The 25,151-nt window shown below is 33.0% G+C and overlaps 1 protein-coding gene across 7 annotated transcripts in view; it reads left to right on the top strand.

Annotated features, from left to right (window-relative positions):
* LOC115216961 (protocadherin-like wing polarity protein stan) overlaps positions 1-25,151 on the top strand; it is a 314,183-nt gene that overhangs the window by 245,628 nt on the left and 43,404 nt on the right. For 4 of the 7 annotated variants that reach the window (XM_036507435.1, XM_029786431.2, XM_029786430.2 and 1 more), the window contains exons 20-31: positions 78-224; positions 876-987; positions 3,918-4,094; positions 4,485-4,617; positions 11,046-11,252; positions 12,500-12,653; positions 13,105-13,171; positions 13,380-13,446; positions 14,715-14,800; positions 15,720-15,888; positions 17,018-17,113; positions 19,270-19,561. In XM_036507435.1, coding sequence (XP_036363328.1) covers positions 78-224; positions 876-987; positions 3,918-4,094; positions 4,485-4,617; positions 11,046-11,252; positions 12,500-12,653; positions 13,105-13,171; positions 13,380-13,446; positions 14,715-14,800; positions 15,720-15,888; positions 17,018-17,113; positions 19,270-19,561 — 1,707 coding nt within the window. Of the gene's footprint in view, positions 1-77; positions 225-875; positions 988-3,917; positions 4,095-4,484; positions 4,708-5,268; positions 5,530-11,045; positions 11,253-12,499; positions 12,654-13,104; positions 13,172-13,379; positions 13,447-14,714; positions 14,801-15,719; positions 15,889-17,017; positions 17,114-19,269; positions 19,562-25,151 lie in introns of those variants that run through there. The other 3 variants (XM_036507436.1, XR_005001272.1, XM_029786432.2) reach the window with 3 other exon arrangements.

Below are 25,151 nucleotides of genomic sequence, written 5' to 3'. Positions count from 1 at the left end.
ACATTTGATACAAGTTTCTCTTTCTCTCTCTCTCCACACACACATGCATTTATGGAATTTTACTTCTGTTATTTTAGTACTGGCTGTTGATGTAATCAATTTACGAAACTTCACTGGTATCCAAATTCCTAAGTATGACAATATTGTACCAAATACTGCCATGTTTGATAAAGATACCAACATTCAGCTACCTCGTTCTCTCTTGATAACAGAAAGGAAATTGTGTATGTATAACCAAATTTTTTAGTTTTTCTATTGTGCACCCACAGTTTTCATTTTCAAAGTTTTCTCCCTGAGAATTGATTTTTATAAATTACTGTATTATAATATTTACAATTAATATGTGTCTGAAAATTAACGCTTTCCAATTCTTTTTAAGACTTAAGATTTATTTTGCATTTTTATTTGTTACAAGATATGACATAATCAAGGTTTGCCTCTTTGATTATCACTTTCATGCTAAAATAGACTGTTTTTGCATCAGTTAATTTTAAGAATAATGACAGATTTAGAAAAATAACTTTGTCATTTTTAAGCTGGTGTTTAGAATATAAATTAACATGGAATTTTTCTGGAAGGTTTTAATTTAGATCACTTTAAAGGTGGTGTTTGTATTTTAGAACCAAGTGTGATCTCAAAAATGTTAATGCGTTTCAAATTTCTTCCAATTTTATTTTTTCTTTTAATCTAATTATACATATATATTCCATGTTTATCTCAGTTTATTATATTTTAATTTTACTTTATATTTATAAATTTTTAATATTTTGTTTTTGTTGCATTATAAACCTCCACTTTATCCCTTATTTTATTTGTCTCTAAATTTTTCTGTACAGTTAATACTTGCATTTACTCAGTGGATATTTGTTTTTCAGTTGGCACAATTCCACCTCATAAGCAAAACCCATCTGGTAAAGCTATTGTAGGTTACATGATTTACCGAAGTCTAGGTGATGTAATGCCAGAAAACTATGATGAAACAGTGCGGTATGTTAACTCAGTCTTTTAATTTAGCATTATTTTTGGTCATTTCTGTTTTCCAGTTTGTATATGTATTTAAAAGTTCATGATAAATTGAGAGTGAAGTTGACAGCAAGCCTTTCCAGTTATAAGTATGTGTTTGTGGCATATAAATATTGATACTCCCTTCTGTTTATTATTCCAACTAAAGTGTATACAATATAACAATCATGAAGGATCTTCTCCCATCTTGATTATTAATTAATCTGAAAATAAAAATAAAAAAATCATATAAAGACAAAATGAAGGGTTTAGCATCGTTGCTTGATAGAAATATTCTCAGAAAAATAGATATTTTTCAACTATTTTTTTTTTTTACTCTAGAGTTGTTCTTTGATAGTAGCTAAATAACCCAGAAGCAAATAGTTGAAAAGATACTGTATGAACTACAAATCTAAATTCTTTGAGTTCATATCAACTGCAGATGTTTTGTTGTCTATTGTTTGTATATTTAATCCTATGAACCTTAATTCATATAACTATTGGGAATAAGTAACAAATGCTTTAGGAATGTTACATGAGATAGAAACTCATTTGATCCAAAGAGAAGTTTGTCTTTCATCCACTTAATACCATGAAACTGTGCCTTCAAATGGCCTTAAAGCTGAAAAGACAAAAATGCAAATATATCTCATGACCTTTTGTGTGTACATGTTCTGAAACCTACTGGATTTATGGACACTGATGAACCCAATTCAATCCTGCAAACCCATTCATCTGTGATCTATACTCATGAGAAAAGTTGAGTTCAGCACTATAAGCTAACAAAAACAACTACCAGTATTGTTTGCTACTTGGAGTGGAAAACTGCTATTTATAACAGGTAGGCGATGGGTTATTAAAAGTTATGTATAGCTTTAGTCAGGGTTATATTGTGGCCCCAAAGATTGGATACAAATTACTAACCTTTTTCTTACTGAATTAGCATCCTTATGAATCACTCAATTGCAGCTTTCATGTTTATCAATAAATATTTAAGATCTGTAAATGCTTCTGTTCTGTACTAAAATATTAACATACAAGACAGACATAGACCATCATAAAATCTGTTGCCATGATAGTATCATTTCCTTGTATTTATTTCTTTTTGGTATTTGGTATTTCTCTTTGTCAATGCTAGTATAGTTATTTTTGCATAGCTCTGTAATTCTTGGTATTGAAATCAGCTGATTACTGAATTGTGATTTACACCTTCTCCACTACTCTGTTGTTACACTACAAACATAATCAAAGTTGGCGTGGGTTGGATAGTTTGACAGGATCTGCTGGGGCCAAGGACTGCATCATATTCCAGTGTCTGCTTTACACAATGCTAATAGAAAGATCTTTAACTCATGATTAAAAAAAATAGCTCTTAAAAATGTTTGTTGGAAAATATAATATAAGTATCATCTAAGCCTTGAGAGATCCTTAAGAGACTGGTATTCAGCACCTAGTTTTATGGAATAAAGTGAAGTGAAAAAATTCCCTAGTTAGGTTACATGTCTTATATTTATACCCAGCAGTGAAGTCAACTAACATACATAGAATAACATTTCCTGTTTAGAAATAATGAAACATCTGCAATAGATTGAGGCTCATAAACCAGAGGCTGGTAGTTCAACACCTTATCTACTCAGCACAGACACACTGGATGAATGTACACATATTTCACTCTCACCTCACACATGCACACACTTCTGCTTATCTTGAGTTATTGAATTAAACACTTACTTGAGAATCTGGAATTGTTTTGAGAGTTTTTTTAAAATTTTGTTTGAGTTAATGAACGAAAAAGAAAATGAGAAAAGATAGTTCTTCATTCTCTTACCTTTTTTTAAGTAGCTTATTCTTTTAAGTGTTTTTATGTGAGCACATCTGTCTCACAGACAGCTCCTCTAATGAATATAATGCTTAAAGTACTTATAGGGTTAATAACGTTTGTTCTTTCAAAAGGTGGCTGCTTCTGCACTTATCAGAGTAGTTTATTTCAAAAGATTTGGTAGATGGAATATGTGTGTATGTCTGTAGGTGTGGTGTATGTATGTATTTGTATGAATGTATGTATATGTGGAGGCGCATGACTTAGTGGTTAGGGATTTGGACTCATGATTGTGAGATTGTGGTTTCAATTCCTGGACTGGGCAATGTGTTGTGTTCTTCAGCAAAACACTTCATTTCACATTAATCTAGTCTATTCCGTTGGCAAAAATGAGTAATCCTGTAATGGATTGGCATCCTGTCCAGGTGGGGAATATATATATTTCTTTACTGCCCACAAGGGGCTAAACATAGAGGGAACAAACAAGGACAGACAAAGGGATTAAGTCGATTACAGGTGGGGAATATATATGTCACTGAAACCGGTAAACCAGCCCTTATGAGTCTGGCATGGCTCGAGAAGGAAACATTTTTTCTTTTATTTATGTATGTATATGAATGTGTGTATGTACCTGTGTACAAAATGTACACAGGTACATAATTTCAATGTGACGACTTCACCAGCTAGAAATAGCTACCAAATCTCTTTCAAAGACCTTAATACTTTAAAGCAGACATGTTGAATAATATGATCTGGAATATATCATTTGGGGAGGTGGGGGACAAGCTGGTCATGTTTTATAAAAATAATGAGTTTATTGTGTATAATGGTTAGGCACACTATAACTCATTGGAAAAGAGTAAAATGGAGGACAACTTTGCCTTTTATTTCTCTAGGGTCAATAAAATAAGTACCAATTGAGCATAGAGGTCAACATAGTCAGCTATCCCCTCCTTAAAATTGCTGGCCATGTGCCAAAATTTGAAACCACTATTATTATTATTATCATTATTATTGTTATTGTTGTTGTTATTATTATTATTATTATTATTATTATTATTATTATTATTAATTATTAATATTATTATTATTACAGAAGAATACCTGATCGACCAATGGCTATCAGCACTCCTATTATTAGTCTCATTCTACAGAACCAGCAACATCATGTTACAGGTCACACATCCGAACCAATAAATATTACATTTAAGCAGCTTGTTAACCATAACAGAACAAGTCCTCAATGTGTTTATTGGCAACCGTTCAACCGTGGGTAAGTGTAGGTGTGAGTGTGTGTGGATATATATATATATATATATATATAGTTAATCCAAACAGGAAAGCACAAAAAAACACAACAACGTGAGGACGTGGAACAAATATAGTATTATTGGACGCGAAGGAAAGAAGAAGGGTTTAACGTTTCGAGCGGAACTCTTCGTAGGAAACATAGGAGAAGGAAAGATCCAGAGAAGGGAAGACAGAGGAAAAAAAAATCGTCAACGGTACACACGCAGTCACAAATGAGGGTAGAAATTGATATTAATCAATTAAAACCAGTGGCTTAGCATATTTAAAGAATCGTTTTCTTCATCTTTTTGGTAATAATATTTTGTGATTCTTTCTAATTTTCTCTTATTGCTTTTTTTAATGTTATTTGTAGGTTAAATGGATATTGGTCAAGGAAAGGATGTGAGATGACTGACCATTTTCAGCTGAATGAAGACAATTATGTGGTCTGTTCCTGCTCACATCTTAGTACCTATGCTGTTCTCATGGACATGAGTGACATTGAGGTAGGGTAATATGCTTTCCTTTGAAATTTACTTCTTTCTCACTTTAATGGTCTTTCCAGGAGTCCAAATTGCAACCAATGTAAAACATCATCAAAGTAAAAAAAAAAAAAGAAAAAGCCATCATGATACAACAAAGAATACAATTTAGCTTTTAAAACTCTTTATTGTTGACTGGAGCCATTTTGCTTGTCTAAATAAATTTTGTTAAGTTTTCTTCAGGTGGGGCAGAGCATCACTAAGTTGTTATTAGGGTAATTTTAATCATTCTTTTTCAGTAGCATTTATTCAGTTTTACTCTTTGTCCCAATTATTATAATTTTTGCCCACCCCAAAAGAATAATATTCTAAGTAAGATTTGAACCATATAGTTTTATCTCAGTAAGTATTCTTATACATTTATCTTTGATATAACTCATCTGCTATGGCTAAACCTGTCCATATATTTGTTTTTATTAGTGGGCATTTATAGTTAATATTTAACCCATCTATTTCTATATTTACTTTATTAGTTCATTACTGTCCCACAATCTAATATAATGTGATAACCAACTTTGACAAGGCTATATGTAGCTGTGACACACATCTAAATACACCTTTCATTCCTTTCTGGATTTCTTTTGTTCATTTTTGGATTTGCTGGGATTGTGCTATTATAATAACGAGCTTATGTATACAATACTCAGGTGCACTACAACTATTTGGAAAAAGATAAAACTGAAGACAGAGCAGCAATAAGTCAAGTAATGAAAGACAGCAATGGGAACCAAAAATTCATGCATAGTACACAGAATAAAACTTAAAAAGACAGAAAAGTGAAAAGTAAAAGAGCCATAAAGAGGAAAGGGTGTATAAGCATGTCAAGAGTAGTGTTGGTAAATTTAAGGGAGCATAGAGTCCAATAACTTTTGGCTATTTTTGGAAATCTTTACTAAGTAAGGAGCTCACTGAGTTTCTGAAAGAATCTGAACTTAATGATCAACCTCTTTCATGTTATTTTTTTATATTCCAAGAAACAGTGTATTTCAACTGCTTTATCTTTTTATATATTTTTATCTTCAGTTATAATAAACAAAGTTATATATTTTTAAGAGTTTCACTTGAAGTTAAATTTATTCTTATATATTATATTTTGATAATTTATTTTATCAGTGTTACAATCTTCTTGTTAGCATTGTAAATCTGGCTGTTGTTCAAATTCAGTAAATTTCTCTGACTTTGAAAAACACTACAGTAGCCATCACTGTTTGATGATGCAGAATAAATGAAAATATTGATTATTCAAATTAAATGAAAATCTAATTGCAAAATTTAGTTTATATTTTTTATAATCAAGCATGCCAAAATGAAAATATTTTCAATCATCAACTTCAGTGTATTTCAATAAAGAATCATGTTACAAAATGTATTATTTTGTAATATATCATTATTAAAGCAAATAAAATAATCTATATAAACCTTTCTTAGTCTATATTTTCTGGCTTTTTGACTAAAACTTGAGCATGCTTTAATCATAAAAATTTACTAATACCTACAAATATTAATGAAGTACTAAAATTTTCATAATTATCTTATATATGGATTTGTGGTTAAGAAGTTTGATTAACAACCACGCAGTTTCAGGTTTAGTCTCACTGCACAGTTACTTGGGCAAGTGTCTTCTACTATAGCCCTGGGTCAGCCAATGTCTTGTGAATGAATTTGATTGATGGAAATTGTGCAGAAGCCTTATTGTGTGTGATGCCCAGTATGTTGTAGGCTCTTTAGAGAGACTGGCCTGCAAATCCTCTACATCTCACCTCAATAAGCTCACACCTAACTTGCCACTAATTGTTTTGGTATAGCTCCACCAGCTTAGCACATTTAGTTCTCTTTCTCTCATTTGCTTCCTTAATATGCATAATACATTATTATGTAAATCAGGGTCCACATGACCCTTAGGGGTCCACATAAGATTTCGCTGTTAACATTTCTGTGCAAATAACTGGTTATGCTTCTAGAATAAACAAATTATTTCAATAATTTTTTTTATATAATTCCTTATGATACTTAATTATAAAAATATAATGGAACTTTTTAAAATATCATGTTTATTAGGGTCCAGTAAAGTAAAATAGGAATGAAAGGGGTCCATAGGGGTTGAAAACCACTGATGTAGATCTACAAATTTATTCATCCAAATACATACAAGAACATTTATAAGATGTGGAATTTCCTTGGATCCCATTAGTTGAGACATTATTTTAATTGTGTCAGTCTATTTATATGTAAAAGATTACCTTGAAATTGTAGATTTTTTTATCTTTTTAAACAATCCAAACCATGATGGCAGTGAAAAATAATAAAACAATAAAATATTTACTAAAAAATGTTAAAGTAAAATATAATTACTTGATTAGCAAGTTTTCTAATCTACTGAGTTTCTTGCAATCATTTTCTTTCTGTTTTTACTTGTTTACGCTATCTTATGTTGCAATTTTCTCTGAATGAACAGACCTATTGACAAATGTACCCAACCATGACCGTCCAATCTTAGAGAGTATATGTAAGGCTATATTATCCAATGTTTTCTATAGACACTCTGTCAGTTACAATGATGAGTGTTCCAGTTGATCTGATCAATGGAACAAGCTGCTCGTGAAATTAACGTGCAAGTAGCTGAGCATTCCACAAATCCACATATCCATAATGTAGTTCTTAGGGAGATTCAGTGTGATACAAAGTGACAAGGCTGACCCTTTGAAATACTGATACAACTCAGTTTTGCCAGCTGAGTGGACTGAAGCAACATGAAATAAAGTAACTTGCTCAAGGCCACAATGCACCAAGATATCAAACTCATGATCTTACAATCGTGAGCCAAATACCCTAACCACTGAGCCATGTGCCTTCTCAATATATCATTCCTTTTTTTAGATGGTCAAGTGTGTTTTAAGGAAAATTTGACTTATTTGTAGCAGGTTGAATAACCATGTAGTGATTCCTTTGTTGGATTAGTTCTTGGATTTGTTGTTAAGAACAATGTTTTATGACTGGAATTTTTTTTGATGAGTGGTTCCTTCTGATAACCCTTTGACAGTAAAAAAATATGAGAGATATTTTTGAGCTATCCCTCTCTATACTTACCTCAAAAGTCTGTTAACCAGGTAGCTATTTGGTTGAGATGTTAGAGCATCAGATGAGAATGCTTTGTAGTATTTGTTCTGGCTCCCATTACACTGAGTTCAAATTCTGTCAGGATCAACTTTGCCTTTCATCCTTTTGGAGTTGATTGGAAAGTAACAATCCAGAGCAGAGGATTGGCAGAATGGCAAGAATGTTGGATCAGATGCTTTGTAGTATTTGTTTTAGACTTAACCTGCCATCTGGCCCCATGTGGAACTTTGAGCACTTTTAGAAGAATCCACTTAGTTGCAAATATTTGTATGTAGAAAGGGAAAACAACTTCAAAAGCAATATCTTCTAAATATTACATCAATTACTGAATAGAAATATAGCAGATAATGGTAATAAGGTTACTTTTATCTATCCTTATATGTACCAATCATTTTACATACTTACTTTTATCACACGACAGATTAGGTTTTTTTAAAAATCACTTTGTCAGGGGAAGCAAGACAGTTTCATCAACTTTAAAATGGAAGGGAGTTAGTTATTTGCAAACCAGAAACCTATTCTGATCGCTTGCAACAGGGTGGGTTCTACTAAAGGCATTCAAAGGCCAGGTGTTGGTGTTAAACAGGGTGACAAATTAAAGCTATTATCCAAAGATAGTGTTAGGGTATGTGCGATGTTACATCCAATATGCAGTGGTGGGGTGAGTTAGTCCCATGGAAAAAAACTAGTAGGTCTGGAGTTATTGGTGTGTTTGCTGATGATCATATTTAATTAGTACGAATGTTTGTGTTAATGTTTTCTTTCCTTGACTCTCATTGCAATTGTAATTCTAATTGTATTAATTGCTGTCATCAGATTCAAGCATTTTATGACAGGGGGGAGCCTTAATTAGTGAACAATTTTTTTCCTCACTACATTAAGTGTATTAATATTTATTTAAAGAAAATATCAGTTGAATATATATATATATAATATATATATATATATATGTAAGGTTGTTTGTTATGGCTGGCCAGAGAGTGACCATCAGTTTTGTGCCTTTAAAGCACTTAGCAGTACTGGTGACTCATCAAACTCACATGGCTAGGGGCATATAACTTCCATTCATTTGAATCTGATGAATCATCTATACAACTAAGCGCTTTATAGGTGCAAAACTGATAGTCGCTCTCTGACCAGCCATAACACTCTTTTAAATATACTACTGCTCTTGATGATTTAGAATGTGCTTCTTTTTCAGATATATGTACTACTGACAATATATATATATATATATATATATATATATATATAAGTTCTTCTATGTAGCATGGGTACAGTCTTACATTTTTTATTTAAATTTTTACTATAATATTATTTGGTTGCAGCAAGGAAGATTGGTGACACTCATGACCTTTATTGGTCCTACTGAATATGGGATTGGGTTTGTGGGGTTAATATTATTGATGTTCAACTTCTATAAGTGGGTACTTTGATGTAAATGTAGACAGGAAAGAATTTTAGAGGGATATTATTGTGGAGAAGAAGAACTGAGTAAAGTGCTTAATGTTGAGTTTGGGAAGTGAGGCATAGTAGGAATGATGACGGACCAAGAGAGAGAGAGAGAGAGAGATGTTATTTCAGTTACAGTTAAAGGAATAGAATGTGGTTATTATTGTTGTTTAGCTCCAGGTTAGCCCTGACTGAGAAAACCTATGATTAAAAGGTGTTCCAGTAGTGACCATCCAATCATTCTCCTGGGTATTCTCTAGAACTGAATTAGGATGCTTGCAAAAGTGAACTCTGTTAAATGTACACAAGTGTTAGGTGTGGTTAACCACCTCACTGTGAAATAGGAGGAGAAACTATTGTCAGTCAAACAAGTGAAATTACACATTTTGTTTGAAAGAACACTGCAATAGCTTCATGGTGTCCTTCTAAGGTAGGTCAATCTATTAGAAAGAACAGTCAGATCTTTTCCAAATTATATTCTTTCATCTTAAAATGAAACAGACTCATTGGTTCATGTTATCTTAGATATATTACGTTTGGAAAGCAAAACTAAAATAAAAACAAAAAAGCAAGTAAGTACAAGGTGTAATACTTTTGGTCATAATTCTGCTTCATCAGAGAATTAGAAGTAATTAGTTTCAAGAGCTGGCTAACTTCAAATAAAAAAAGTATTGAAGATTTAAAGCTATAAAATAAAATATGAAGATAACACAATGAATTGTAGTGAGAAGACTGTATTTGTGTAATTCATTTGTACAAAATTTCTTTCTTTCAAGAATATAATCAAACATTTAAGAAATAATACATTTTGCAAAATAAACTAATTAAAGGATAAAATATATAATCTCACTCACTTAAATCTCTCTATATATAAACGGCAACATGTCTGTGTGTGTGTCCTTTATACAAATCCACAATTTTTCAGTTAGAGGGCTCGCACTTTCTATGGTCATTCAAAACCGTCCAAGGGTGGTCGTGCACATTTTACATTTCTCCAGTCACCCCGCAAAGCCATTAAAAAATCAATAGAAGTGACTTTTTTGTGAATTTTCTATCTAAAACCCAATCAAAATGCCCGGGTCATTGTGCTAGTTATATCTAAATTATGACAAACATGTTTTAAAAATTACAACTTGGACATTGCTTTCTTCCAAGAATTTTTACCAGGAAATTTATATTTTATGTATACTTAAAATAAAAAGGTTGCATACACTTTGAAGAAAAAGAATTATTTCAAGTTTTATGAAGAAATGATTTTTTCGTTTTTTGATTTGGTTTGCAAGATTCTTTATGTGAGTTTGTGTGTTGAAACATATTCTGTTGTGTCTGGGGAAAGTTATTTTCTTTTTGTGCCTCATAATTTAACACACTATTCAAAAGGTTACAAGACACAACGAAAATTTTAGGAAAATAAAAATAAGAAATAAGTGGAAATTCTACCGGTGAGTGTGTTAAATTATAAGGCACCAAAAGAAAATGACTCTACCCAGACACAGCAGAAGAAATGATTATCTCCCTTGTTATAAGAGACTGGCACAAATTTATTTACTAAATTTGCTGGTGTGTAAAGATGCACTCTTGCAAAACACAAACCACTACTTCTTGAGAAAAAAAAAAATTTTGTTAGAAAAAGAGGAAATTTAAAATGTTCCATCTTGCACTCAGTATCTCATCTGTAATACTATCAATTCAGATGCTGGGCAATTTTTTGTTATTTTTAAGAATAAAAGAAGCTTGTCTTCTACACCAGCATATATGGTAAGTTATATGGAATTTTAAAAGTAAAATTTATGATTCTTGGTTTTACTTGTTTTTCTTTACAGTATGTACCAACCAATGCCATTCAGTTGAAAGCAATTACCTACATTGGGCTCATTATATCCATGATATGCCTTTGCTTTGCTTTCCTTATATTTTTCCTCTTGAAAAACTTGAACACAAATTGCAACACAATTCGAATCAATTTCATCATATCCATATTTCTCTCCGAGCTCTTCTTCCTTATTGGTGTTGCTCGGACCAAACCTGAAGTAAGTTCAACTTTTCCAATCTCTCTCTCTCCCTCCCTCTCCTCTCTTTTCCTCTTCCTCCCTCTCCCCTCCACCCCATTAGACCAGTTTTCTATGAATCATTAAAATGCATTTTATCTACAATGTAAGCTGACATCATGAATTTGTATTATTTCAGTTTCTTTGTCTCCTACATCTCTTCCTTTTACTTCTCTTTGATAAAGTGCATAACCTGAAATATTCCTTTTCTATTCTTTTCATTTGGTGTAATTTTTTTCTTTGTACACTTTCTTTCATTGTTATTATTTTGATTCCTATTTCTGTGCCTTTTCCACTTCGTTGTTTTTTATACTTTTCAAACTTCCTATATTGTTTATTTGTTTGTCTTTTCTGTACTTCATAATTATCATTGATGTACTTGTGCTTTATGTGTGTGCCCCCATCCAGTTGAGAATCTGAACTAAGCAGCAACTTGACATTTAACCTAACCTACAAAATTAACAGCTTTTATTTTGTTTAGTAAAAAGTATCAGCATTTTATGTCAAAGGCTCTTAAAGGTGTTTACATACATGTGCGCACACACACACACACACACTCCTTCACTCTCTCACTTACCTACACACCCACACACAAACACATGGCCTGAGCAGGTGCACAGTGTACCGCACATCAGGTGTCAAAGTGATTGCTGAGCAATGTGAGATGAAGTGTTTTTCTTAAGAACACAATGCACTACCACCCGGTCCAAGATTGAAACCATTATTTCATGATTGTGAGTGTAACACCTTAACAACTAGACAATGTGTACTTGACAAAGCATAAACTATATTATTCACTACTGAGTCTCTTGATTCACTACTTAAAGTTTCTCATTTCTGAACATTGAGCAAATATGATTAAAACTAATATTCCATAGCTAATATATTAGAAAATACACATGCACAACCTCTCCCCCTCCACACACACACACACACCAGTATCCTTTAGTTTCCATCTAACAAATTTCTCTCATAAATTATTTGGTTTGGTCACTCCAAAGCTATAGGAGAAGAGACTTGCCAAACATGCCATTCACTGGAATTAAACCTGGAAACATGTGATTGTGAAATGAATTTCTTAAGCATACCAGTCAAACCTACCTGTACAAAATCATGTGTTCTCTTAACATAGAAAAAAAAAGCCTATCCAATGTACTCCACTTTATATTAGTTTCCCTTATCAATAAGCAGTAATCCTGGAATAATCATTCCTCATTTCTTTATTTCAGATACTCTGCCGCATTGTTGCCATCTTCCTTCATTATTTCTTCATCAGTACATTTGCTTGGTTGTTTGTGGAAATACTTCATATCTACCGTATGTTAACAGAAATACGTGATATAAATACTGGTTCAATGAAGTTTTATTATCTTGTTGGTTTTGGTAAGTCTGTTGCTCTCTTTGTCATTTATTTTTATTCATGTAGTTATGTATTTATTTATTTGTCTTTTTACATTCTCTTCTATAAAAATTGTCAAAAGATTAGTTCTGAAATCATCTTTTGAAACATTCTGTGGTTCTCAATCTCAGTTCAAACCTTATTGTCACTTTTATTTTGACCTTCTGGGTCAGTCACATAACTCTACTTGCCTCTGTTTGTTTTTCATGCATCTGAATAACAAATTCTACCAACAGTCTTCAAATGTCATCTATCTATTCATTCCAACATTGAAAATGTGTATTAAACAATTTTTTTTAAATATCAAAAATTTCTAGTGCTTACTTATATCTTTTTATTTCTTGCTTGCTTAACAAATATTGTAACGATAGACTGAAATTTTGAATATTTATTTAAACAAGTCTTGTTTATTCTTATTTGTATAATTTTTTTCAGTTATTCCTGGTATTATTGTTGGCTTAGCTGTAGGACTTTACACAGACCAATATGGAACAGCTGAATTGTAAGTATTTCTCAACATGGTTGCTGTTTTTTTTCTCTCTTTTTTTCACCACTTTCATGGATTCTCTTGAATACTGGGCTTGATGTAATTGACATAGCCCCTTCCCTTAACTTGGTGGCTTTTTGCCAAAATTTGAAACCAATATTTCATCCAACTCAAGTTCCCAATTCAAATTCATAATTAATGTATATGAGCACTTTACTTTCAGTTGCTGGTTATCAACCAAAAATATGTTCATATGGAGCTTTGCTGGACCTATTGTTGTAGTATGGATAGTAAGTTTTTCTTTTTGTTTTACTTTTATTGTCAGTTAATATTGCACATATATCCATAGCCACTGTGTTTTCATCTGTCTACTCTACCAAGAGTAGTAACACCTGTTAGAGTCTCAGTTATGGGTTAATTAACATGTAATGGAAGAAACTCCAAGCACAAGCCTTTATTTGTGAGTAAAGGAAAAGGCTAGAGAAATCAACCTTAACAGCAAATTAAAGTGTGGAGCCTCTCGGGCAGTCTGTTGTCCTCTTTTACACATTTCTGACAACTTCAGGGTAGGTAGAGCTCTCTGTCTTTGTGAAGCAGTCACTGAGGAGAAGGCTACTCAAATATAAAGCCTATTACTATCAGTACAGCCATCTTCACTTGCTGAGCCACTGTGGAATTGGATTGCATGGATTGACTTTCGATTTTAAACTTCAAAGTGCTGACAGGAATAAAAGCCCTGCAGCATCAAGGATCTAATTTCAAAGCCACTTCAGTGTGTACCATTCTTTCTCATTATTTTCAGACACTATGAAAAAAAACAAAAAAAAAACAGGCGTTATATTTTCAAAAGAAATTAAGTTTTAGTCACTGCTTTGTGATAAACAAGTTATCTCCCTTCTGTATGCCTTACATACGCTTCAGAAACACTCATGTCTTCTGGGGGTTTTTTTTGTTTTTGTTTTCGTTTTTTTTTTTTTGTATGGAGAAGCAGGCAGTGTAGTTGATTGAATAAACAGATAAATATTTCTGTCATTCATAAACACCTCTGTCAATATCATCGATGTATGGAGATTTATTAAAACAAATAAGAGATCAATACAATTGAAAAAAAAAAAACCTCAAGGTAGTTTCTCAGCAAAACCTGAGTCATTAGAATGTTTCATGTATTAGTGGGGAGGATTTTATTAGTTCTGATAACTTTCTCTCCATAAATAATCGACCATTCACATGATAACAACTATATGTATTATATGTGTTATTTTTATATGTAAATTATCCTAAATTGGCAATTGGAATTCAATTAAGGTTGTGCTCTTAATTAATCACTGTCAATTTAACATCCAAATTTCAAAATTTCTAAATTAAAATATTAAAATCAGAACAACATTAAATTTTAAACATTATGCTTTTAATTATATACTGAACTTAGATTGAGAAAACTCAGTATTTTTCCCATTGTCTTTTAATATGCTACCTTAAAATGTAATCCTAAAATGTGTGTGTGATGCTGTTCATAATTATTTATACCTATTAATTATCTGCTACTATTCTTTCTCAGATTTCAGTACTTACCTGTATATTAGGGTGGCAAGCTAGCTGTCGAGAAAAAGTTCATGTGTCTCATGAAGATCTAGGGATGTTAAAGTAAGCTTTATCATCTTTTTTAAATCTATATATTTTTTATATTGTTGTGGTGAAAGTCTGAATCTTCTTTTCTTCATATTTTGATTGATGCTCTTCTTCATCAGAGAAATCTGACAGTTTTCTTTTTTTAAACTTTTTGCTGTTTTCTCTCATTCCTCATTAAATGATAATTTGTCAAAATAAAGGAGTAGTGTTGTTTGAATCCATCCTGAAGAAAGGAAAATTTCAATGTTGGCTCTCTTCCATGACTGTCTGGTGTTGCAAGAAATTTCTTCTGCTCGTTTCATAGCACTAGGAGAGTAGAAGCAACTGAAAACCTCCAATAGAACTGTCATTGCTTATTGGTTATTATAAATTTGTAGTATAAACAGAATGTGATTCATTGATAATTCTTTGTAATTTTGGCTCAAGGCCAGCAATTTTGAGGGGAGGGTTAATTCAATTACAATGAACCAAGTGCTTAACTGGTACTTACTTTATTGACCCCAAGAGGATGAAAGGCAAAAACTAACCTTGGCTGAATCTGAACTCAGAATGTAAAGTCTTGGAAGAAATGCCACTAAGCATTTTGTTCAATGTGCTAATGATTCTGCCAACTTGCTGCCTTAAGCTATTCAGTGATAATAACAGCTAACATATTAACAGTTATTATCATATAAAGCTATTCAGTGTTCTAAATAGCATTCTGATCACTGCTGACATAAAGTAGAATGCCTCTTCTCCATCTGATTAATCTTGCTACAGTATCAGCCAAGCCTTTCCAATTCTGTCATTTTCATTACTGATGTAGGTGTAATTATTTCCAGTCTCTTTTTATTTATCTTATTTTTATATGACAATTTATTTACATCACTTAGTCTTTATTCACACACATATTTTCTCTTAATTAAAAAAAAATTTTCTTCAATTTTATTTGTAGAGAGAGTCTACTGGTTGCCTCCTTGCTGTTACCAATGTGTGGTGCTAACTGGGTGTTTGCACTCCTCTCCGTTAATCAGAACTATGCTGCTTTCCACTACCTGTTTGCAATTATGAGCTGTTTTATGGGAGTTTTCATCTTTGTCTTCTACGTTGTATGTAGTCGACCAGTAAGTTGATGTATAAAAAATATATTCAGCATTTGTACATATTATACAACTCTCAAACATTCTTTCAGGCTATCACAATATGCATCTATATACCATTGCCATCGTACATAACTGTGTATTGACACCACTGTAAGGAAACCACTTTATGGTAATTTGGTTTGCTAGGAATTGCAACCAAGCTTCCCCACCATCCTCCTCAAAATGAAAGGAAGGACACATTACATAATGAAGCTGCAAACATGGCTGTTTTGTTAAAAATGTTTGTCTCCCAACCACATGGTTGCTCTGGGCCAGCCAAAGCATTATGAGTGGATTTGGTAACTGAAAAAAGCCTATCGTGTGTGTGTTTTTGTTTTGAGATCACATGACAGTTGTAGGTGGGTATAGCCATCATACAAGTGATGTTGTTAGTTACAAATCTTCTATAGAAATATGTCCAACCATAGGGAATATTACCTTACTTGGAAACAGACAAGGGTTGGTAACAGGAAGGATATCTAGCGATTGAAAATCTGCTTTGATGAATTCCATGTGATTCATGCAAACTTGGAAAAGTGAACAATTAAGGGTTAAGGGTAAACACCCTCTTCAGTCACGAATAACCATGGGATTGCCCATAGAAATTCTCCAAAGCACAAGTCTGGGAAAGGTTGTTTGTGGAAGACCAGCAGTCACCTATGCATACCTGTTTCCCCTCTCCATACCACTGATGTTTTCCAAGGGAAATGCAAAGGCCAATACAGCTTGGCACCAGTGACATTGCAACACATTACTACAGCTGAGTGAACTAAGCAACATGAAATAAAGTGTCTTGCTCAAGAACACAACACACAGCCCAGTCCAGGAGTCAAACTTACAACCTCACAATTGTAAGCCTGACACTCTAACTACTGAGCTATGCACCTTCAATTAATAAACACCTTTCTATCTTCACCACTAACAATGTTTCAATCTTGTCCTGTATATGGTTCTTTACATTTCTGCTAACGACAATAGCTGTCATTTGCTTGCTTTTCATTTTCTTTGCTTTCTTAAAAAGCATTCTTTACTTTTCTTATTCTTATTTTATTTCATTCATTTATTTGTTTTCGTTATTTCTTATTTCTTTGTTCTCCATTTTTTTTTATAGGTACGGTTTGAAATCAAACGAGTTTGGTATAAATTCAAAGGTAAAAAGCTGGAATTGGATGAAGCACTCGGTGGTACTCGAAGTACTATGCTATCGGTAAATATCACTCCTTTTATCATTCATACAAGAGAAATAAAAGCAAAAAATGAATGAACATTTATATAAGCATTGGCATGGCTGTGTATAGGTGCAGGAATGGCTGCATATCGGTCCTGGCATAGCTGTATGTTTAAGAAGTTTACTTGCTAACCACATGGTTTCAAGTTCAGTTCCATTGCATACTACCTTGTGGTAGAATCTTTTACTAAAGCCTCAGGCTGACCAAAGGTTTGTGAATGGATTTGGTAGAATGAAAACTAACTGTAACCTGGGCGTTATTGTCGACAGCGATTTGCATTGGACAAAACACATTGCTAAAATTGCCAAGAAGGCTTAGGGTGTCTTGGCATCACTTACCAAGTCCTTTGTGAGCCACTCTTCGGCTATTTATCTGAGGCTTTATATAGCTATGGTGTGGCCTCACCTGGAATTTGCATCACCGGTTTGGAACCCCTATCTTGCCCAGGATATTAATCGTCTGGAAACAGTTCAGCAAGAGAATACCCTCCATCAGACATTTGCCATATTCTGAACACCTTACTTCCCTGGACATGGATACATTGAAACTCTAACGTCTGGCAGCTGACTTGGCAGACACCCATAAAATTATTAACCATCTTACAAACAATAACTCTGAGCACCCTTCCAAACTCCTCCTGTCTAACACCCGTGGACATGTTTACAAAGTCAGAGAATAGCACAGCTCCAATGACATTCAGGAACATTTTTTCACGCTAAGAGCTGCTGAAGTATGGAACAAACTGCAAGCATCAGTTGTTAGTTGTTGGAGCACTGCATCCTTCAAAACTTCCATGCTTCCTGAGATTCACCAACGCTACACCGGATTTTCTCCCCTCCATACACACGCAAGCATGTATCTGACTCATACACTGTTCGCTTTCCAGACATTTGTACATTACTGCATATGCTTTATATGCACTTTTGACAAGTTGTGGTGCACCTGAGCACTATACAATAATTTCATTGTTATTATTATTATTATAAGCCTTATTCATCATCATCATCATCGTTTAACGTCTGCCTTCCCTGCTGGCATAGGTGGGATGTATGCCTGTGCATATATATATATATATATATATATATAATACAATTTACTGAACCTTCAGAATTTTAATATGCTAGACCACTAGTGTTAAATTGATGTTAATTAAATTAATATCTAATTTCTCACCCTCATTTTAAATTTAAATTTAAATTTTTATATATATATATATATATAAGTCGTTTAAGAGACCATAAATCATAGAAAAGATGCACTTGTATATCTGTCAGTAGAGTAGTTATATTATCCGAAATATATATATTCACCACGGCTGAACTTACAAATCAGTTTTTTTGTTTGTTTTTTTGCAAGGAATACAATGGATTGTTAGGTGACAAGTGATTAGGTGTTGGCCTGTCACCCAGAGCTCATCAGTTATTACTATAATCATTACATAAGTCAGCTCAGCCTATGTGAAAAGCAGCATGTGTCTCAATTGTATGGAGGCATACACACCATTAGAAAATCTTCTGACTCTTTTAATTGCGGAAATGGATGAATTATAAAATATTTCACCTAACTTGAATCTCTTCCTGTTAGCTACAAATGATAGGAGAAAATTCTTCCTTGCAATTAACAAGGGATTAACTTCTCTTTCATGTGATAATAGTGAACTTCATGTGTGTATTTTTGTGCATAAATGTTTTCACAAGCATGCATTCAAACACACACATACTCACATACTCATGTCTGTATGTATGTATGTATGTATGTATGTATGTATGTATATATATATATATATATATATATATATATATATATATATATATATATATATATATATAGGTATGAATGTGTGTATGTTTGTATTTCATTGTGTTGTCATCACATGGTAGCTGTAATGAGCATCACTCTCATACAAGCAGTGTCATTCATTTCCAATATTCTGCATAAAAATGTCCAGCCAAAGGGAAATATTACCTTGCTTGGAAACAGAAAAGGTTAGCAGCAGGAAAGGCATTCAGCTGTAGAAAATCTACTTCAATAAATTCTGTTTGGCCTGTGCAGGCATGGAAAAGTAGATGTTAAAATGATGATAATGATGTATCATATTCTTTTGTTCATACTCTTTTTCTTTCTATTCATACAGAGATCAGCACTTGCCTATCGCAACGATTCTTCGATGGATGGCGGTCTGAATCGAATGAACATCGGTATCTCAACGACCTCAACCACATCTCGTTCAACAAGTAAGACCAGTAGTGGTGGCCTGTACAAGGGAGATGATTACATGCGCAGCACAAACTCTTCCACTACGTCAGGCCATGCTCCTTCTATGTCCATGCATCCACCCAACACTGGCATTCCTCCGTATGATTCCTATCACTTACCACCACCACCACCACCATCACTACCATTACATGACAACCACCACCCCGATGGTACGTCCCAATTACTGGTACCAATCCACGAGCGAGCTATCAGTGTCTCTTTCTCATTTAGTTTTCATTTCACAGTGTGTTTGAGATGTTGTGTATGTTGGGAAAGAAGAGGAAAAGAAAGCTGAATGTATGAGAGTGGAGATATATGTATGGGTGGAGTGATGACATGGTTGAACTGATACCAAGCTTGCTTTGCAATCATGAATGCATTTGCACCAACTCAACCCTTGGGAGTGAAATTAGGTAGACAAAAACTGAGTGGGAGACTGTCAGATGGACTGTACCTGTCACACTGTGTCTACCCATGAATTATGTTAAGGGTGCAACTGTCTGTGGAATTTTCTGCTACTAAATACAATGAATAGGTAGTTCCATTGATTAAGCAACTGGAATATTCATTATAGAAAAATGATACAAAATCTGTATGCTTCAATGTATGTTTGTCTGCTTGTGTGAAAGCTTGTATTTTGCTTCTTGGTGTGCTTGTTAATATAATATGATGTAAGTAAGGCTTTGTGCATATAAGTTTGTGTATATATGTACTTCTATGCTTGAATTTATTTGTGAGTGTGTCTCAGTAGAAGCTGTGTACTGTATACTTATTCATGTGTGTATGTATGTGTGAAAGTGTGGTAACAACGATGGGGATGTCTGCATGAATGTATGTTATTTTATCTGTAGTTTTTACAAATGTATATGTGTGAATGTAACTTGACTTTCAGTATGGCCGGAGAGAAAGAGTACATAAGGTTACATTTTTGTTGCTTTTTTATTTACTTTTAACACCTTGTCACAATTCTTCACTTTCACTTCACATCTTGCACTAGACTTTGCTTATATTTTATTCTACATCTTTAATGTCTGTATATTTCTCTATCTATTTATCTATTTATCAATCCATCTGGCTATTTATATCTGTCTGTTCATGTTTATTTTTATCTCTCATTCTATCTAACTGTCTTCTACTTTATCCTGTCTTCTGTTTCTTTCTATTTCTCAACATAGCTGTCCATTTATTTGAGTAGGATGTCGTTCAATCACTTCTCCATCTGTCAGGCTCAGTTAAGACATAAATTAAACCAGCTTCAATTTAGGGTCACATAAGTTAAAGAAGCTTTTAAAATATCAGAAATTTTTCATTCATAACAGTTTTACTAAAATTATATTTAAGTTATAATATCATGCATTAACATTTATCAATTAGACTCAATTAGTTAATCAAGATTGTTTTTCATTATTTTATAAATATTTTCTGATACAAATTTTTATTAGATTTATTTATACTTATAATTTCTTTTCTCAGTCTGTGTTATGTTACATTATACCAACTTATGTTACCTTACATTTATTACATTGCTACATTTGATCAATTTTAAGTTTTCTAAATTTGTAAACTGATTGATTTCTTATGTTTTATCAGTGTTAATCATGTAATGGTTTTTTAATTACTTTTCATTTTCTGGAAATTGTAAATTTATGAGAGTATCTTACTCCTGAAATAAAATACATTCCCTCATTTGACTCATTAGGAATAAATTTCCAGCATTATTTTCCTATTGATGTTTTAAAATATTTTAAAGGTGTACTCTTCCACTTTGTTGGGTTTGTTATGCTCATTGAGGGTATACCTACCAAGTTCACTTGTTACACAGCCTTATTCTATGTTAATTGCCAAATAGGGTTCTTGTAAGATCCCAGCTCTTAGGATAAAGGTTTCCAAACTGTGCCATCAAAACTATTTTTCCAATTATTTCCTGGTATGTCAAGAAATTAAGCCAAAGCTGATAAATTTTTTAGACTATTTAGCTTTGACTTATATTTGGGAAATGACAACTCTGCATACAATTTGACACAAGGCTGGTGACAATTAATGTGTCTTGAAAATGATTATTTAAAAAAAAATGTATTGTCAATGTAAAAAAGTTTGGAAAGCTCTGGCTCAGGGAGTCATATTCAAATCTGGTTCATCCACTTGCCACTCCACCTGACCTGTTCCTTTAGAGATCTTTGTTTTAAAATCTGTCTGTTCAGCTGCCTGGCCTTTTTTATGCTCAATTACTTAATCATCCACCTGTTCTTCTGAACATATGTACTGTTATAGTTTTCTCTTCATTTTGATTCAGCTTTTGAATCATCTTTTATGGCAAATTGATAAATAAACATAGTTACTGTTCTCATTAAGCCCTGATTCGACAGACTTATGGTTAAAGGCATTCTAGCCAAGACCATCCTATATTTCCACAGACATAATGCACCTAGCACCAGAACTGGCTCTAGGTATGACTTTACTTCAAGTAAATTGAATTTCAATGCTCTTACAAATATATCTTTTAATATTTTCTCAAGGATTAAAACCTGGAAGCACAGGAACAAAGATTTTATTTCATAACTTCCCAAAATGTCAGAATATTCTTCCGTTCATTATAATTTTCTTATAATTTATAGTAATTTATAAGTAATTATATAAGTATTGGCTTAAAGTAAATAACCTAATTTATCAAGTACAATAAAAGCTCAAATATTTTTCTCTTTTCTTTACAATTTTAATAACCCATTGCCTTATATCGTATTTTCTCTCAAGTCCTTATCATTGTTAATGTTTTTGGTGATTTCTCTCAATTTTCATTTAAATCACATTCTCAATTACATCATTGTTTTCCTTGTCATCATCATCATCATCACTGTCATCATCATTATTCTCTTTTCACAGTTTTAGTCAAGTAATGTTTAAGCAGCTTACTAAAGAAAAGAAGTCCTTACAAAATTTGCCATGAGATGTGAACTCATTTCAATGAACTTGAAGACATCCATATATACACTGATTTTCACTTACTTTCTCTTTCATTCCCTTTTTATCTACTAGATGTTAATCACACCTTCTGTTCCTCAGTCTCTCTCCTTTTCCATCAACTACTCTCTTGGAAGGCAAGAGAGAGAAATGTACATTCACTGCTTTATGAAGTGCAGGTCTCAAATTCCTTAAGCTGAATTTCTTATAATTTATAAATAGATAAAATACCAAAATTGTTATTTTACATTATTTTTTTCATATATTGTTTTCATGCTGGCATGGGTTGGATGGGTCTCACAGCATCTCTCTACTCTTCACAGTCATTTTTTGTCTGGCATACACAGATAGAGAAAAAAAACTGGTTTACTCTGTTGCAATCTATATCATGTTATTTTTGGTATGGTTTTTATAACTGGATGACCTTCCTATCACAAACCACTTTACAACATCAACTAAATATATTTTATCTGGCTCCAAGCACTAGAGAGGTTTCTATGGCAAGATTAAGCAGTCTTCTCTGCTCTTCCTCTGTTTGTTGTAAAAGATGAAAATTATTAAATTCAATCTTATGAATAAAATAGACTATGCTTATGGTTTGTCATATTCACTGCTTGCTACTTGAACAGCTAAAGCACAAAGTTTGTATGTAAGTCTAAAATGACACCAAGCATTATGAAATATGGCCATGGTGTAATTTTGATCTTTGAAAATATTGTGATATTTTGTTGGTTGATATGCATAATTGAAACCACTAAATGATGCCAGTATTTGCTCAGTTGACATGGGCAATAAAACTTGCATAATTTTAACTATGGTTAATATATTTCTTCTATTTTTTGTTCTCAAACTTAGTATTTATATTTTCTTATTCAGATTTTATAATATCACTTGGCTTAAACACATGGGAAGATATTGAAAAATTTCATATTTCAACCATAGTTATTATATTGTAGTTTCCTGTATATATATATATAATATATATATATATATAATATATATATATATATATATATAGCTCAAATCTCATCTAGTCAGCTTTGCCTTTCATTTTTGTAAGGCTGGATGAATACTACCAGTTTGGGCTAGGTCATTAATAGAACTGTTAGTGTCAGAGGAGATGCTTTGTGGTCTCTGATTCAGTTCTGTTTGTTTTGAGTTCAAGTGCTTCAGTGCCCATTAAAAAATAATGACAGTCTCTTTAAATTATAAATGATAGTGGCTAAGTATTCCACAGACATGTATCACTTCAAGGTAATCTTCAGGTGGAATCAGTATTATATAGTGTGTAACAAGGCTGGCCCTTTTAATTACAGGTATAGTCCAGTAAATAGGCTTCTGCACAGTTTCTGTCTAACCATTTTCACTTACAAAATTTGGATAGGCTCAAGTTGCCCACTTTTACATAGTGGAATTACATGATTGCAAAGCGAACTTCTTAACCATTCTGCCATGTGCCTATATTATATAGAATGTGTGTGTGTGTGTATATATGTGTATATATATATATATATATATATATATATATATATATGAATTCATAGAACCTTGTGGAAATCACAGAAAGCTTCTCTAGTGAACATGGCTACCATACCACATAATATTCCTATAAGTAGGAGTATACTGTAGAGTCCTGTGCAGCAAAAATCCAGGAGATGCAATCCATGAAATTATTTCATGAGGAGTGTGTGTGTGTGTGTGTGTGTATAAAGTAATTATGTGCATGGTGTAGCCTAGTGGTTAGGGTGTTGCACTCATAATCTCAAGGTCATTGTTTTATTTCCCAGACCAGCAGTGCATTGTGTTCTTGAGCAATTCCCCAGTCCACTCAGCTGCAAATGGGCAATCCTGCAATGAACTGGAATTCCATTCAAGGGGAATCTTGGCCTGCCTGCCAGCACAGTGGCATAATTCAAAAGCTACAATGTGAAGAAGTGCATTGTAACCAGAAGTGTATAGTAACATCCTATAGTTGGGTGATACAAGTTATACTTGTATTATTGTTGCTATAGTTTTATCATCAGCAGGCTGCCAGAATCGTTACTATGGTGGGCAAAATGCTTAGCAGCATTTTGTCCTCCTTGACGTTCTGATTTCAAGTTCTGCTGAGATCATTTTGCATATCATCCTTTCGGGGTTGATAAATTTAGTACCAGTTGAGACTGGGGTTGGTATAATTCCTTGCCCCCAAATTTCAGTCCTTGTGCCTATAGTAGAAAGGATTATTATTATCATTATTTACAAAACTTTAATGGATATATATATATACATACATACAAACACACACACATTCATACATGTGTGTGACTGCATATATATGTATGCGTGTATATATATATATGTACAAACGTTAAGGCGACGCAAACATCTCACTACTTGAGATGTTTGCTTTGCCTTAATGTTTGTTGTCCTATTTAACAATTATATATACGCTGCATTGGAAATCTGCCATGCTCCATAACTACGGCTTCAGCTATAACCTTGGAGCCCTAGCAATCCGTTACAGTACTCACCTAGCATACCTAATTGTTTAGATCACCTGTGAACTAAACCTCCATATTTTGTATATAATATGTATATATAATAACTCAATTGCAGCGTGGAAGGTGTTTGTAAGCCATTTAAGAAACACACAAAAGCCGTTCGATTCACTTCAACATTTAAGTTTAATTTGTCAAAATATTTTCGTCGCATTAAGACCGTGACCTGTTCACTGACAAAAATCCGTGCAGCACACGATCTCAGATCAAATCACTTGCTACGCAAGTACATCTCCGTAATATATAATAACTATTCCACCAG

This window comes from Octopus sinensis, linkage group LG11 (assembly GCF_006345805.1).
Source record: "Octopus sinensis linkage group LG11, ASM634580v1, whole genome shotgun sequence".
Classification (NCBI taxonomy): Eukaryota; Metazoa; Mollusca; class Cephalopoda; order Octopoda; family Octopodidae; genus Octopus; species Octopus sinensis.
The sequence above is the reverse complement of the archived record's forward strand: the minus strand, read 5'-3'. Positions and strand labels throughout refer to the sequence as shown.